This window comes from Coptis chinensis, chromosome 9, assembly GCF_015680905.1.
Source record: "Coptis chinensis isolate HL-2020 chromosome 9, ASM1568090v1, whole genome shotgun sequence".
In the NCBI taxonomy this organism is placed as follows: Eukaryota; Viridiplantae; Streptophyta; class Magnoliopsida; order Ranunculales; family Ranunculaceae; genus Coptis; species Coptis chinensis.
The window spans coordinates 72046738-72063988 of NC_141464.1; the positions used below are offsets into that span (position 1 = coordinate 72046738).

At 40.6% G+C, this 17251-nt stretch overlaps 2 protein-coding genes across 2 annotated transcripts; one reads left to right on the plus strand and one right to left on the minus strand.

Moving 5' to 3' along the window:
- Positions 1–4281: 4281 nt before the first annotated feature.
- On the minus strand, positions 4282–9549 carry LOC147477851 (zinc finger BED domain-containing protein RICESLEEPER 2-like). The gene is made up of 6 exons (XM_086586101.1): positions 9217–9549; positions 8975–9142; positions 8737–8896; positions 5798–5928; positions 5030–5686; positions 4282–4929 (listed from the first exon to the last, which is right to left on the minus strand). Exons 1-6 carry the CDS (start codon positions 9547–9549, stop codon positions 4282–4284), a joined length of 2097 nt encoding a protein of 698 aa, XP_086442227.1.
- Positions 9550–12020: 2471 nt separating this feature from the next.
- Positions 12021–13785, plus strand: CYP77B1 (cytochrome P450, family 77, subfamily B, polypeptide 1). Its single transcript, XM_086584138.1, has one exon. It carries the CDS (start codon positions 12062–12064, stop codon positions 13595–13597), a length of 1536 nt encoding a protein of 511 aa, XP_086440264.1. The 5' UTR covers positions 12021–12061; the 3' UTR covers positions 13598–13785.
- The last annotated feature ends 3466 nt before the right edge of the window (positions 13786–17251 follow it).

Sequence of the window (17251 nt, forward strand, 5' to 3'; positions counted from 1 at the left end):
CCAAGTACTTCATCCTTGGTCTTCAGACTATAGGCCCATATCTTTCTTAACGTATCATCAATGAATGTCAAGAAGTACAAAGCTCTCTGGTGGGACTTTACTCTCATAGGACCACATAAATCAGTGTGCAAGTTCAAGGACATTGTCCTTTCTGTGAGACGGGAATCTTTGGAAAGACACCCTGTGTTGCTTTCCTACCAAACCGTGAGTACATGTATTTAAATGTGTACCCTTAATGTCTGGCACGACCTTTTGCTTAGCAAGATTTTCCATCCCTTTTATGCCCATATGACACAGTCTCTTGTGCCACAGTTCGGAGGAAGCTTCTTCTTCTACCGCATTCACTTATGCTTTACACAAACTAGCCTGTGTTTTGTAAAGAGAGCAAGTTTTCTTTCCTCTGGCTGCTACAATAGAACATCTGCTCAGTTTCCATGCCCCGTTACCAAACGAGTTTACAAAGCCATCGTCATCTAATTTCCCAGCCGAAATTAGGCTTAACAGTATGTCAAGGACATGTCTTACATCCTTGAGTGTCAAGGTGTAGCCGACATTGGTTTCTACATGAACATCTCCAATGCCTATAATCTTCGAGACGCCACTGTTACCCATTCTCACTTCACCATATTCACCACAGCTGTAGGTAGTGAAGAATCCCCTGTGCGGTGTGACGTGATAGGATGCTCTTGTATCTATCACCCACTCTGTATCCTGACATGAGGTACTAAGACACCACACACCACAATCTGACATAATTCCCACTAGGTCCTCGACTAGTGCAGTAGTATCTCTGCATGTGTTTCCGTTCTCTGCACCATGTCTTCATGTACACAGTTATTCTTCTCATCCCTCTTCAGTGTTCTGCACTCATATCTGAAGTGGCCATTGGTGGCACAATAGTAACATTGCCTCTCTACCTTAGGAGTTCTAGCTTCACCCCTAGATTTATTTATATCATCACTTCTAGAACGAGATGATTGCCTCTCTGAGTGAGAGGAGCTGCCTTTTGAACTCCTTCTAGTCTCCTCATTCAACAAAGACGTGGTAGCCATCTCCATGGTAACTATTCCATCCTTGGCTACTCCGTGTAGAGAGACTATTAATGTCTCCCACCTTTCGGGTAGAGAGCCTAATAGAAACAAAGCCTCAACTTCATCTCCTAAATCAATCTTCATCAAATGCATCTGATTGATGGTATTCTGTAATTCGTTAAGATGCTCAGACATTGAAGAACCTTCTTGGTACTTCGTGTCGGCAAACTTCTTAATGACCAGCACTTTGTTTCCACCGACTTCCTCTCATAAAGGTCTTCGAAGTTCCTTCCACAAAGTGAAGGTCGTAGTCTCTTGGGACACATGGTGAAAGACATTAATGCCGTCAATCCACCGTCGAATGTATCCAATCGCTTTTACGTCAAGCTTTTTCCACTTTCGGCCTCATCAGTCTTTTCTGGTTTTACTCCCCCATTCTCAATGGGTAGTGCCAAGTCCTTGCAGTATAGCAAGTCTTCCATCTTGGCTTTCCAGATGGTGTAGTTCTTCCTATTCAGACTCGTCATGCGAGTGTTCACGGACTTGTCCATCTCAACAAGTTATTTAAATTCAAATATTCTCTCAGGAGTTTTGTCAAACACCTTCCAACCAAGATTTGGATAACACCTTAGGCTAATCTAACCAAGGCTCTGATACCACTTGTTGGGGTTTATACCAATGTCAATCGATTCCCCCACTACACAGATAACTTGTATTTGAACACAATTCAACTCCAGACAAATTCTAAATATCAACTACAACCTATACTATCATGCCCAACTCGCTAAACAACTATTAACAACAGACAATAATGTAAAGCAGAATTAAACGCATACCACAACACAAAGATATACCGTGGTTTGGCCAATGGTACCTACTTCCACAAGAGCTCGTCTTTATATAAAGTGGGAAGGAAGATTACAATATCTCCTTTCAGTCTCTCACCTTACTAGATCACTCTTATCTCTTTACAGGGTTGTATATCTGTAAAGGTTATCTCTCAATCTTGATAGCTTTCAAGATTGGGTTTTCTCTCTCTGGTTGCTCGCTTGCATTAGTCCTTGGTTTTCCAAAACCTTGATTTTGTTTTTATAGGAAAAAACAAATTTCGCGGTTACTGTAGCAAAGCCCACGAAAAATAGTCTTGAAGCTGGCTACGGCAAGAGTAAAAACAAGCTGGTCGCGCTTAACAAGATCGAGGTCTTCTATAAAGATGGGCTGGTCGCCTCGACATCTCAACGCAGAATGAATCCCTTTCCTCCTCATGTGAGGGATAAAGCCAACACGATTGTGCTAGATTATTTGTGTATTTCTATTTTCAGTCCATCATTCCATGACAAAATGTGAAAATTATTATAAGTACCATCCGTTTTACATTCATATCACTACAGCACACGTGTCTACACACACGTGTCGTTATCCTCACAAATTTCGACATTACCAAATTTCGTACCAAGCCATCGGGGACATAACAACGAACCCGCATCGTGTCGTTCCAAACATCAGATACAGCCATATATGGAAGCAAATGATCTACCGCAAAGGCCAACTCATCTTCGACGAGGTTCACAAAGGCGAATGTGAAAACAATGCAGGAGCAAGATCTCTGACCCATAAAGTAATCGCCCAAGGGTATTATTGGTCAGGCATGCACATCGAGGCAAAGAAGTATGTTCTCAAATGCCACCAATGCAAATATTTGGCCACAACCATCTAAGTCCAGCATAAGAGTTGATCAACATAGCCAGCCCCTGGCCTTTCCATATGTGGGGGCTAAACATCATGGGACTATTTATCCCATAAAAGAAAACATGACTCAAATACGTCCTTGCAGCCACAGATTACTTCGCCAAATGGGTTGAAGCAATACCACTCGTTCAAGTCAAGGAAGTTCACGTCATCAACTTCATATGGACCAATATCATCACAAGATTTGGTACCCCACACCCTCGTCATGGACAACAAAACCTAATTTGCTGGCACGCAAGTTAAGGCTTTCCTACAAAAATGGTGCATCACTCAAGCATTTTCTATACCTAGATATGCACAAAGCAATGGCCAAGCAGAGGCCACAAACAAATCTATCAAAAAAAATCTCCAAAAGAAGTTGGAGAACAAGAAAATCCAATGGCCATAACAACTCGAGAACATCCTATGGGCATACAGAACAACAGCTCAAGCCAGTACCAACGAGTCTCCTTTTCACACTTTGCTTCGGAACAGAAGCTAAGGGTGGAATTCGAGCTAATCAAGCCGAGCTTTAGTGTGCTCAGGCTCGGGTTCAGGGGCGAGCTTTAAAATAGGCTTGAGCTCGGCTCAAATGATATATAGAAAGCTCAGCTCGAGCTCAATAAGCTTGTTTAACCAAACGAGCTTGAGCCGAGCTCAAGCTCATTTGTTATATGAGCTTGTCAGGCTTGAAATCTGAATATGCAATACAAAATTAAATAATTGACATTCATAAATCATAAGTGATTGTATGAAGCTTGCTAGGCTTGAAATCTGATTATGCAGTACAAAATAAAAAGACTCCCAACCAGGCAACCACTTACTGACCTACATTCATAACTGACTGACATACTACCATTGCATACCAAAAAATCAAAAACATCTTTAGATGTCTTAAAAGATCATAAGTACAAGATTTGGTTAGTAGAATTGTGATTTGAAGGGAAAAAAAAGAACAAAAAGTGGGCACCACTTTGATCCCAGTTCAATCTACTTGGTAACTTGGACAAGCTTTCCCACCATCACACATTTGAAGCTTTAGTCTGCACAAAAAAGAATGAAGCCCAGTCTACACAAAAAGGAATCAAGGCCAGGTTAATCTACACAAAAAAGAATCAGGGCCAGTCTGCACAAAAACGAATCAAGGCCAGGCCCGTCTACACAAAAAAGAATCAAGGCTAGTCTACACAAAAAGGAATCAAGGTCATGTTCAATAATTTGTTTAGCTACAATTAATATACAAAAGCATTAACTATAGAAAGCATTATAATTACTAGACAACCAGTAAAGTAAAGGACAACTTACATTTATTTTACAAAACAAAATGCAAATGGTGATTAAGATTAGAAGAAACACCTTTACAATAGTGGAGGCATGGAGTAAATTAAGCTATGTGGCCTGACCCTGCAAAGCAAGCACCACTATGAGTGTATTTAATGCACTAAAGTTTTAGTAATATTAAACTTACATATAAAAAAATATATATACTTACATTCACAGATTTGCCAATCCCAAATTCAGTTCACAACCAATCTCCGGTACAAACCAATGCTTTTATTGTTTCCGCACTCAATGAACTTCGATGATCATCAATGACTCTACCAGCAGCACTAAAGGCACTCTTAGAAGCCACCGAAGTCACCGGGATCGAAAGAATGTCCCGAGCCATTTTTGAAAGGATTCGAAACTTCAAAGTGTTCGCTTTCCACCAATTTAGAACATCAAAAATACCATCACAGCCAACATAGATGCCTTCTTCCAGATACACTTCTATCTCAAACTTAGCATTTGATTGAACACAATTTGTTTCCCTGGCCCACATTTCAAATTCACACCTCGACTCAGCTATCTCGCTTGAGCTGCTACTTCTAGCTCCACTCTCTTGGTTAATATTACCCCCTTCTGCTTCTTTGAATACATAATCCTCAAAAAGTTCAATCATTGAATCACGAATAGCTTTAAGTTTATCTTTAGCACTTTGGGTAGGATAAAGTTTGTTGAAAGCAAACCCAATATATTTCAATTTGTTTCGGGGGTCTAGGACAGCACCTATTGCCATCAAAAGGTTGCATTCTTCCCAATATTTATCAAATTTGTCTTTCATGGCTTTTACCATACGAGCCATCCATTCTCTAGTATCCACAGACATTTGCAACAAGATATGTTTTATCTTCCAAATTTCAAGAAAAAACATATTAGAAGTTGGATAGAATTGACCAGAAAATATATGCTTTTGTTGCATCATTAAAGATCTTCAAAAACCTACATACCTCCGAAGCTCTAGCCCATTCATCCTCAGACGGTAACCACTCATATTGAGAGTCTCTAACCTTATACCTTGGAAAGGCTTCTTTAAAGAGAAGTGCAGACCTCAACATGTCATATGTTGAGCTCCACCTAGTGGATACATCCAGAACCAAAGATTGGGTGGTTGCCAACTTCAATTGTTTCACAATCTCATTAAACTTGTGAAGTCGTGAAGGGGTCAATGTGACATACTTCACACTTTCATGAACATTCTCCACAGCACGTTTGATCTCTTTCAACCCATCTTGAACCATAAGATTCAGAATATGTGCACAACACCTAACATGGAATATTTTACCACCAAAATAAAGGTTCTCTCCAAAACTAGTCAAGAGGCTAGTAATAGCTGCATCATTTGCAGAGGCATTATCAAGTGTAATGGAAGACACTTTTTCCTCGATCCCCCACACACTAAGACATTGAAAAATGCAATTAGCAATGTTAACTCTAGTGTAGGGAGGTGGCAAGCAACAAAAGCTCAAGACATGCTTTTGGAGCTTCCACTCTGAGTCCACAAAGTGACCGGTGAGGCACATATAACCAACGGTCTGGTTAAAGGTCCACAAATCAGATGTTAAACCAATCTTCCCAACATTTCCCAATGTTGACCTCAACTTCGACTTCTCACATTCATAGACTTTCAAACATTAATCTCTAATAAGTTTGCGATTAATTGGATCAAAACAAAGATTGAGAACTTTACAAAACAGCACAAACAATTCGTGTTCTACCATCTTAAAAGGATACTCATGCGCAATGATGGCCTTTGCTAAAATATCTACTATTTTTTGTTGATCAAACTTATATGCAGTCAAACCATCATGACTATCAAATGACAAAAGAGATTGTTTAAGACCTTTACCTTGACCAGAAATAGCAGCGATACGAGGTATACAAATAGGTATGTACCTTTTAAGATGACTTGTTGGGCCCCCATCAGTATAAGAAAGCCTCAGCTTGCAATGTTTACATTCAACATTCTTTACGCCTTCGACAATTACTTCTATAAATTCCTTCCAAACAACGGATGTCTTGGCCCTACCCCTCTTCTTTGGATTCTCAGATTGTTCGTGTGAAATTTCTTGTTATGTTACTCCACTTTGTTGTTCAGTATAGAAGTGTTTGGCGTTTGCAAAGGCATACTTGAAACAAGTTCAGGTTGCAAATCAGACATATCTAGTCAAAAGTTTCAAACCAATCAGTTTTTAAGAAGAAAGTAAAAAAAGGAATAATCAATCACAAGAAATAAACAATCAATTCATGCGTCCCTAGAAAAAATAAACAACTACAAGATTTCAACCGAGAATGAATTGAAAGAAGCTAAGAAGCTAGTCCAAAAATCACTTTCTCTCACCCATTCAAAAATGGAATTAGTCTCAAGTCTCAACACAACCACAACCAACTATACTAATCGGTGAAAACTACCAGACCATGTTAAAAGAATCAATCGATCAATTTCTCAACGAAATTAGCCGTGGCATTTCTGATTTTTCAGGTTTTGTTTTAATTTTCTTTCGTTTACTACATGCCAGAGTTGACCCACCACTTGAAACTATCTGGTTTTACTCTGCAGTTAGTTTTAAAACTAGTGTTGAACAGAATGATGATGTTTTGACTAGGGTTTTGAGAGTTAAAGACTTGTTTCAGTTATTTACTACTTGTGTCTGTTTCTTGTAATGGTTTGAAATCTATTGCTGTGATTTCTCCCGTGTTTTATGAGTTGTGGAAAGTGGGGCTGTTTCAGTTGTTGGGGAAGAAAAACGTTGATAAGAAAGCTGTGAGGGAGAAGCTAATCCATCCCTGCACAGTACAAAGACAAATAATAAATTGAAAGAAAATGGATTACCAAATACCAAAGAGAAGAAAAGAAAAAAACAGAAAATAGAGTGAGAGTGGTGAACTTGTCTCGGTGTTATTGGGAAAGAGAGAGAGAGAGAGAGAGAGAGAGAGAGAGAGATTAGAACCTTTGTTGATGAAACCCTACAAAGAATGATTCTTTTCTTGCGGTGCAACATGAATGAAACTTTGGAAATGAAGATGGGTTGCTAAACTATATAACTTGGGTCATGGGTATGGGTATTGGTTTAAACTTTAGTGGTTACTAGTTGGACTTGGACTATTGGTTGATTTACTGATCCGTAATCTACTATTCTATTATAGTGTATTTAGACGAGTCGGCTCGCGAGCTACTCAGGCTTGGCTCGGGCTCGGCTTGTTTATAGACGAGCCTTAATCTGAGCTCGAGCTTGGTTCATATAACTAAACGAGCAAGCTATAAACTAGCCGAGCCCAAGCTGAGCCTGAGCCGCTCGGCTCAAATTCCACCCTTAACAAAAGCAATCATACCATCATAACTTACAATCACAACCACGCGTTCTGACATCGTTGAATTAGGAGAAAATGACTACATCTTAGCCAAAGAAGTCAACCTCCTAGAGGAGTGGAGGGAAACAGTTGCAATATCCCTAGCTCGGTACCACCAAACAATCCAACGATCTTACAACAAAAAGGTCATCCCAAGATCTTTCCAAGCTGACGACCTAGTCCTCAAAAAGACCTTAGCACCAGCCAAGCTTGACCCAACTTAGGAAGGCCCATACATAGTTCACAAAGTCGTTGGAAATGGAGCTTACTGGATCAAAACTCAGTTCAGTGATGTGCTTCCCCAATCTTGGAATACAGCTCTACTCAAGCATTTTTACCAATAATCTGTCTCCAGATGTATCAATCAAATGAATAAAATTTCATCAGCATTTCGAGTATATATGTTATCCTTGCATTACATGAGTACCACGCACCTTGCACTCACTGCCCCGATCTGGGGTATCAAAATAGCCGACCTAGCACTAACGCCAGGGTTGAGCATGACTCAACTGTAATTACCACGCATTGGTTAATTATCAGTCAAATTCAATCCATGGTCCCCCAAAAGGACTGCAAATCAACTTAACACCAACGCCAGGGTTAAGAACGATTCAACTATAATTGTCACGTAAAGGCTAATTATCAGTCAAATACAATCCAAGGTACCCCCAAAATGATCACAAGTCAACTTAAGGCCTTTGAAATGTTTAAATTTGACTCAACTATAATTACCAATCAAAGGCTAATTATCAGTCAATAATCAATCATGTCGTACACAGACACTTACGACCTACAAGCATCAGACGATCTAACAAAGTTCAACAGGTCATCAAGTCTACTACTGTGCAGCACAAGTCAACAAATAACAAATCAAATAGAAATGGAAGCAATCACATTCATGCAAAACTCAAAGACAATCTCATTCAAAAGCAAGTAAGTAATTTAAATATTTTCAATTAATACAATTTCGGATAGACACTAGAGGCCCCAGGTTATCTTGGGAAAACGACCTCACCATCCCCATCAAAAATAGAAGTATCAGTATCAACAACAAAAGAGAAAATTGTTCAAATACTTCGTCCATCATCAAAACAACTTACAAGAAGAAAAAGATCAATTGACACAAGGAAGATTATCCACATTCAAGGGGTTTAGTTGGTAGCCCTCTTCACCAACAGAGCTGCTAGTCGGATCACCACTTGCATTCAAAGACTTCGTGGCAACATCTTCAGCTGGTCGAGAGTAGAGAGCAAGCATCCGTGTCTGGTTGGTTGAGCAGATCGTCTACTAGCATCTGCAACAGTACTTTCAATAGTTATTGTTGCAGCCCCACTTTCAATAGATCTCTTGAGGATTTTGTACTTACGTTCTAGCTCCATATAATCATCCACCAGAACGTAGACATCACCACTCTCTACCAAGTCAACCAGGTCTTTATATTCATTTTGAGCTTGCTCAGCAACGGCCTGCACATTTTTTCACTCCGCAACCTAATGTCCTACCTCCACCCGTGAAGCATCAAGAAATGGCTGCAACAAGGCTACCTTCCCAGCCAAATCCCCAACCTGAGCCCTCAGCCCCACCACTTCAGCCCACTCCACCTCTTGCACAACCAACAGCTTGTCATAGGCCTCCTTGGTAGCCTCCAGCTCCTTCATGTATAGGTCAGAGATAATTACCATCTCCCTCAGCTTCCTGTACATCGCCAAAACCTGACAAGATAGCAAAGTAAGTCAGAAATCAATATCAAAGCACAAAATAAATCGTAGGTCGGAGTTAAACTTACAAAGCAGATCGAGCAATCCATATCTTTTAGATTCGCTTCCAGATCCTTCCCCGTCTCCAACTGATGCCTATCTCCATCAAGGGCAATACTTTCTAGCAGCCCATTAGCAACCAGTGAAGACTTGAAGCTACAATCCTTGTTCTTCACCAGCCATTTCAACCCACTCACTAGGTCGTAGTAGGTGACCGTTCTATCCAAAACGTCAGCCTTGTCACCTGGGGCCGCACTCCCCGACCCCTTGCACTTCTGGATAGCTAGCTCAGTCTCACTAGCCTTCTTCTTACCGCAGGCATCAGCCACCCCAACATCCACTGCCAACTCATTCAGGTTCATCCTTTTCAAAGGAACCCGACTTGATGAGGTACATCCTTCCACCGAGACAGGTCATTCTTCAGACTCAGTTTGAGTCCTCTTTGCCCCCTCGGGCTCAACCACCTCAGAACGCCTCTTCAGCTGAGGCCTACAAAAGGGAGCAGGAGCATCACCACCTCCCCCAGCACTCCCACCTCCACGTCTAGCCCTATCACCCCCATCCACCTCAGCTCGGCGGGGCCCAAGACGGCTATCAGAGCCTCCTCTAGCATTTCTCACTCCAGAAACAGGTTCTCTCCTTTGGCTCTCTCTCTCCATCTCTGTATCCGAGCTAGAATCAGAGATATCAAACACTAGCTTTTGGGCCCTCTTCTTTTGCTCAACCTTCTTTCGGTTGATCTTCTCTCCTCCACGCTTCTTGAAGTAATGCGCAACCTCTCCCAAGACAGCTCGTTTCTCCTCCCAACTCAAACAAGCAAAATCTTTGATAACCCCGCTCCTTGTACGCCCACGAATAGCAACCTCTACAAAAACAAAATGAACTGATCAGAACGTTCAAAATATCAACTACCCTACATACACTACGACCTATAAAATAACAACCTACCATCCCACTTTATAGTACGATTATCCAACTCCCAGTCAGAAGGACTGTAATTACCTACAACCAATAAAGGCCTACGCCCCCAATCCTCCTTACTCACCCCCCACAATCACAGTAGATTTCTCCTTCACCACCTGCAAACTAAAGTTCATTGCAGACGACTTCTTCACAGAGAAATGCTCTAGCATATCTAATAAACATATGTTATAACCCCTCTCATTCAACAAATCTAACACATGGAAAACCCTCCAACTACTCCCTACAAACTGACAAGAGGCTTTTCTACAAAAGTTTAAAACTTCCACAGTAAGTCGTGAGAACGACAACCTTATCCCAGTCTTCAGTTGACCATAACAAACCACAACACCCCCATCCCGAGAAACGTAATCCAAGCCAAACACATTCCTCTCTCCACCCAGGTCGTATACAGTCAGGTCGGAGTCCACCTAGCCAAACTCCTCCCTCAAAGTAGCAGTACAATCTACCGACCTAGGTACCACCTCCTCAACCATCGTCTCTAATGAGGAAGACGATGACGTCTCACCTCCACTACGAGCCAGAACACCGGTCATCACCTCCATCACTCACAGCTCTCTCTCTCCACTGATCCAAGTCAACTTCCCCACTCAAGCTATCACTAGTAATCGACATGACAATAGCAAAAACGAAAACAAAAAGATCAGATTTTTTTAGTTCAAAAAGACACACCTGAAGACGAAAGGTTCGAAAGGTTTTTGTTTTTCTTTCTCTCTGCTTTGTCTCTACTTTGTGTTGATAGAATGAACAATGAAAAGTTTTCACACGCAAAAACCCTTCAGCTGCACAAATCTCGAAAACTGACAAACCTTTTTGCCTTCCCCCAAAAAGCAATCATAACCCCGCCCACAAACCACCACAATTTGGGCCCATGGATCAAATCCAACAGTTCCCACATTTTTCCAAACTCATTCAAACGAACCAGCTGTATGACACATATTTGAAAGCTTTATTTTATCCTTTCTTTTCACACCACAGCTGTCCAAAGAATAAATAAATAAAAGGGGTTGTGTAAGTATCCTCTGTTATATATTCATATCACTACAGCACACGTGTCCACACACCAGGTCGTATCCTCACAGCTCGTACTAAGCCATCAGGACGTAACAACGACCCAAACTCAGGTCGTCCCAAACATCAGATACAACCATATATGGAAGCAAATGATCTACCGCGGTCTTGGAACACAGTCAACGCACCAATCAAGGAGACATTTACTTTGAAACATCAGGAGTAATGACGAATCATCAAGATAGCACAAAATATGGATCTACACTTGAGAACAGCCTGGAGCAAATAAGAAAAGGCAGCTCAAATATCTATAAGTAGAGAGAGATGAACTACGTAAGGCTTGATTCAAGTTTACCCAAAGAACTTGATACTAGGCAACTCTTGTCCAAAGAAAGAGTGCAGTCATTTCCCTACCAAACTCAACATCAGGTCTTAGACACAAAAACCACACCTCTACAATTATTTATTCAATTTTTGTAGATTATCATATTTCGATTTTGATTGTGCTAGAGTTGTACTTGTATATTTCTATTTTCAGCATCAATTTACGACAATATATATCTGGCTATGTCCTGAGCTGAGCTGACTATCCACTTCAATATTATTAAAGGTTGTATGCAAAATATGTAAGTATGTATCAGAACCCAGCGTAACGCAAGAGACAAACAGACAATAATAGCATAGTGGCATCACACGGTCCATCAAGGGTCAGTAAATATCACTGCTGCAACATTGAATTTGATCTGTTGGTAGATAAAACTCATTTATTACTTCTTCCCTAACTTTTTTCTCTATTTCTACTATATAAACACAAGGTCACAGTACATTCCAAAACACTCACCACTCCTCACAACCCTTGTTTCCTAACACTTCTTTTCAGTGATGGAGTTTATAGACCTTCTTCTACTATTTGTAACACTTTTTCTTGCTATCATATGGTTCAAATACTGGTCAGTCACTGGTGGAGGCCAAAAAAACCTTCCACCAGGTCCTCCAGGGTGGCCAATAGTTGGAAATTTAATACAAGTTGTTCTACAACGTCGAAATTTCATGTATGTTGTACGTGATTTACGTACGAAATACGGTCCAATCTTCACCATGCAAATGGGCCAACGTACTTTGATCATAGTCACCAGTTCAGATTTAATTCATGAAGCACTTGTTCAAAAAGGTCCAATCTTTGCAAGTAGGCCAGCAGATTCACCAACTCGTTTACTGTTTAGTGTTGGTAAGTGCGCAATTAACTCAGCTGAATATGGGCCTCTTTGGCGTACACTGCGTAGAAATTTTGTTACTGAGCTTATTAATCCAGCTAGAATTAGACAGTGTAGTTGGATTCGTGAATGGGCTATGGATATTCACTTGAAAAGGCTTGAAAAGGGGGCTTTAGAGACCGGATCAGTTGAAGTTATGAGTAACTGTAGGCTAACTATATGTAGTGTTTTGATCTGTGTTTGTTTTGGTGCAAGAATATCTGAAGCCCGAATCAAGGAAATCGAAGCAGTACTGAAAGATGTTATGTTAATGACAGCTCCTAAATTACCTGATTTTTTGCCAATTTTTACGCCTTTGTTTCGAAAGCAATTAAAAGAAGCAAAGGAGCTGAGGAGGAAGCAAATGCAATGTTTGGTGCCATTAGTAAGAAGCCGAAGAGTGTTTGTACAAGGTGGTCGATGTGAAGAGTCCAATATTGGTGGAGATATGGAAATGGTGAGCCCAATTGGTGCAGCCTATATAGACTCATTGTTTGGGCTTGAACCGGCGGGCCGAGGCAGGCTCGGTGAGGAAGAACTAGTAACTCTATGCTCAGAAGTTATAAATGCAGGCACAGATACTAGTGCAACTACCGTAGAATGGGCATTGCTTCATTTGGTGCTTGACCAAAATATTCAACAAAAGTTGTACGAAGAAATTGTTAATTCTGTTGGCAAAAAAGGTTCTATAACTGAAGAAAATGTTGAGAGTATGAAGTATTTGGGTGCAGTTGTTAAAGAGACTTTTAGAAGGCACCCACCTAGTCATTTTGTGTTATCTCATGCAGCTACTAAGGAAACCGAGTTAGGAGGATACACCATTCCTGCCCACGCAAACGTCGAGTTCTACACGGCATGGTTGACTGAGGATCCAAGTTTGTGGAAAGATCCTGGTGAATTTTGGCCAGAAAGATTCCTTGAAGGTGATGGAGTTGGTGTGGATGTTACAGGTGCAAAGGGAGTGAAAATGATGCCATTTGGGGTGGGAAGAAGGATTTGTCCAGCAATGACCCTTGGTACTTTGCATGTTTACTTGCTGCTAGCTAAGATGGTGCAAGCTTTCAAGTGGGTGCCTATCAAGGATTCACCACCAGACCCTACTGAGACCTTTGCTTTTACTGTAGTGATGAAAACGCCTCTAAGAGCTGTTATATTGCCTAGATGATGAAATTAGGCTTTTTTAGAGTACGCTTTCTTTTGTCTGATTTCTGTCTAGTATGTTGGTTGGTGATCTAGACTTCATCACTATTCTCCTAGTACTATATTCGTAGATTGTTGTTCTTTATCACATGATACATATATTTAATACTAAGCGTCTATGACATAATAAATGCTTGCATTCTGTTGTTTGAATTTCTATTGACCATTTTCAGCGTGTATAGTGGACATTGATCACCACCATATCAATAATGTGCTATGAAACAATTATGGTTTTGTTGACTAGCAACGGAATTGAACGCTAAGAATCCTGAAATTTAAGATGGTGAGAATGGTAGTTGGTGGATTTTCCCAAAGTGAAAACTTGGAGACTTTTGCGAAGTTACAAATTAAGTACCATGTTTGTTGTAATGAAAGCGCAGCTGATGCTCATTGTCCTAACTGTTAGTCGTTAATAGCTTGTGAACTCTGGCCTTTCATATATTTGTAGGCCTTTCATATACAATCTGGTAGGTCGCACCATAGTTCTTCAAGCCGAATGGTAGGACGTTGTAACAGAACGTTCCTTGCTCGATTACGAAAGATGTTTTTTTTTGTCTTCTTCTGCAAGCGGTATTTGGTTGTATCCACTGTATGCGTCCATAAATGATAAAAACTCGTGGCCGCACGTTTGATCTATTAGTATATCGATCCTTGGTAGGGGGAAGCTATCTTTTGGGCAGTGTTTGTTGACGTTGGTGAAGTTTATGCAAAGTCGTATTTGATCGTTCTTCTTTGGAACGGCTACAATGTTGGCTAGCCAGGTCGGGTACTCGACTTCTTTGATGAATCCAACATTCTTGAGCTTTTCTATCTCTTCATTGATGGTTTTTTGAAATTTGAGTGCTAGTTTCCTAGGTCATTGTTTGATAGGCTTGACGGTTGGGCCTACATTTAACTTGTGGCAAGCGACCTGAGGATCGATTCCTGGCATATCGATATACGACCAAGCAAAAACATCTTTATTGAGAGATAGAAATTTGACAAGTTGCTCTTTGAGCTTGGGGTCTAAATCAGCCTCTACATAAACAAACTTTGGGTCTTCATCTGAGCCCAGATTGACTTTTTCTCCTGGTTCTATTTGAGCTTGTTTTCTTTGAGCTTGTCTACTGTAGTTGATGGAGGGCTGGATGCTTGATGATCTTGCTTCTTTGGGACGTTTTTGTGTTCGACGACCTGAGGCTTGGGTAAGGTCATTGTGCTGACGTGATTGCATCGGTGAGCTTCTAGTTGGTTGCTTCTAAGCTCCATGATGCCTCGGGGTCTGGGAAATCACTACTACGACCTGGTGTAGTAGTGAAAAAACAGCACACGTTAATGTATATGTCAGTGAGTTGCTCAACCGACAAGTCAATACTTGGGTCTTGCTGGAAGTCAATGCTGACGTTTCTTGGGCCATCAATAGCGACTGCTACAGAGAGGTATACTAAGGTGTTTGCATGTCTTATGTCATTTCGAGGTCTTTGAATGATTGAAATGACATCAAATTGACGAGCAAGCCTATGTATTAATTCTAGATATGCTGTCATCTTATCATCCCGTGCTTCAAAAGAGCCATCGAATTGACTTGCCACTAATCAAGAGTCTGTAAAAACTTGAAGCTTTCGAACTTTAAATTCTAAAGCGGTATGCATGGCATACAGGACTACTTCATATTCTGCTGCATTGTTAAATACTTTGAAACCAAAACGAACTGAGCGCTCAATTACTGAATCACCAGGCTTAATAAAAACACACCCGAGCGCGGATCCAAACTTGTTATGTGACCCGTCTGTGTAGACTATCCAGACGTCTGAAGACGGGGTAATAGATGTTGATGGGACCTCGCCGCCCCCAATTGTTGCCTCTTCACCGAATGGGCTTTCGTCTTGATTATTTTCTGGGACCATATCATCGATTGGAAAATTCGACATTAAAGATGCAAAAACATGACCTTTTTCTAAAGTGCGTGGTTCGAAAGTAATGCTATATGCACTCAAATATCTTTCCCATTATGCCAGTCTACTCGATTATTGTGCATTATGGAGCACTTTGTGAAGAGGGTACTCAATGTATACCTTGACCAATCGTCCTTGAAAGTACGGCTTAAGGCGTCTTGTAGAGTGAACCAAAGCGAGAACAATTTTTTCAATTCTTGAATATCTAGTTTCCGCCCCCGTTAGAGTTTTGCTAATGAAAAAAATTAGACGGTCATCTTCACCATCAACAAACAAAACGGCACTTACCGCCGTGTCTGTGGCCACCAAGTAAATTCCTACAGGTTCCCCTGTAGCTGGACTAGCCAGAATGGGAGGTGAAAACATATATTATTTAATTGATTGAAAGGCATTTCACATTCATCATTCCATAATGCTGAGTCTTTTAAAGTTTGAAAGAAAGGACGACATTTATCAGAATATTTAGAGATGAAACGATTTATTGCTGCCAGGCGCCCCGTGAGTTGTTGTATCTCCTTTTTCTTTGGTGATGGCATATCGAGGATTGCTCTGATTTGTTCAGGGTTTACTTTAATTTCTCTGCGAGTCATCAAGTAACCCAAGAACTTCCTTGAAATCAAGCCAAAAGAGCATTTTGAAGGATTGAGCCGCATATTAAAATTTTCCACTTTTGTGAATACTTCTTGTAAATCTACCAAATGATCACTACTAATTTTGGATTTAACAACCATGTCATCAATATATGCTTCCATAATCTTGCCTAGCATGTCTCCATATATAGTATTGATCATTTGCTGGTAAGTGGCACCAGCATTTTGATAGCAAAAAATACCTTGATCAGTTATGAATGATGTTAATTCCTGGTCTTCACCAAACAACGGGATCTGATAGTATCCTGAAGAAGCATCCATAAATGATAGGCGTGGAAATTCGGATGTAGCATCAACAAGTTCTGATATCCGCGGAAGAGGGAATTAATGTATATGGCATGCTTTGTTAAGATTGGTGAAGTCGATGCATACTATCATCTTGCCATTCTTCTTCGGCACTGCTACCACGTTGGACAACCATCTTGGGTATAAAACTGAGCGAATAAAATTGACAAAAAGTAAACGATCAATCTCTTCTTTAACCTTCAGCTATCTATCAGGAGCCATACGTCTGGGCTTTTGTCGTACAGGCTTAACACTTGTATCAATGTCAAGCTTGTGACAGGCAACATTTGGGTGTATACCTGGCATTTGCTCCAGCGACCAAGCAAAAATGCTCTTATTCTTTCTGAGTAGAGTAACTATTTCCCTTTGTTCATTTTCTGATAGCTCAGCTGATATGAAGGTTGTTTCTCTGCTAGACTCTCCAATTATTTGAACTTTTAAGAGGCGGTCTATAGTTGGTGGTCCTTCACTTGATGATATGGTGGAACAAATTATTTGTGGTGTGGATTGTGCTTGAATGACTTATTGTGAACTGCTTAAAATTGTGTTTCCATGCATATCAGATTGACGGTAGTCATCTAATATTTTTTCATGACAACGGCTAGAAGCCATCAGGTCTCCTCGTATTTTGCAAATTTCTTCTGGAGATGGAAATTTTACTGCTTGGTGGAGAGTAGAGACAACAGCACCCATACAGTGGAGCCAATCCCTACCTAAAATTGCATTGTAGGAAGATTTGCAGTTCATTAA

What these genes read in the sequence shown, in the direction of transcription:
- CYP77B1 (XM_086584138.1), top strand. Translation starts at nt 12,062, where the DNA reads ATGGAGTTTATAGACCTTCTTCTACTATTTGTAACACTTTTTCTTGCT.
- LOC147477851 (XM_086586101.1), bottom strand. Translation starts at nt 9,549, where the DNA reads ATGAACCTGAATGAGTTGGCAGTGGATGTTGGGGTGGCTGATGCCTGC. An exon ending in TGGATTGCTCGATCTGCTTT is followed by an intron (nt 9,143 to 9,216) that starts GTAAGTTTAACT and finishes CTATCTTGTCAG; the next exon opens with GTTTTGGCGATGTACAGGAA. An exon ending in ATGAGTATCCTTTTAAGATG is followed by an intron (nt 5,687 to 5,797) that starts GTAGAACACGAA and finishes GAATGTGAGAAG; the next exon opens with TCGAAGTTGAGGTCAACATT.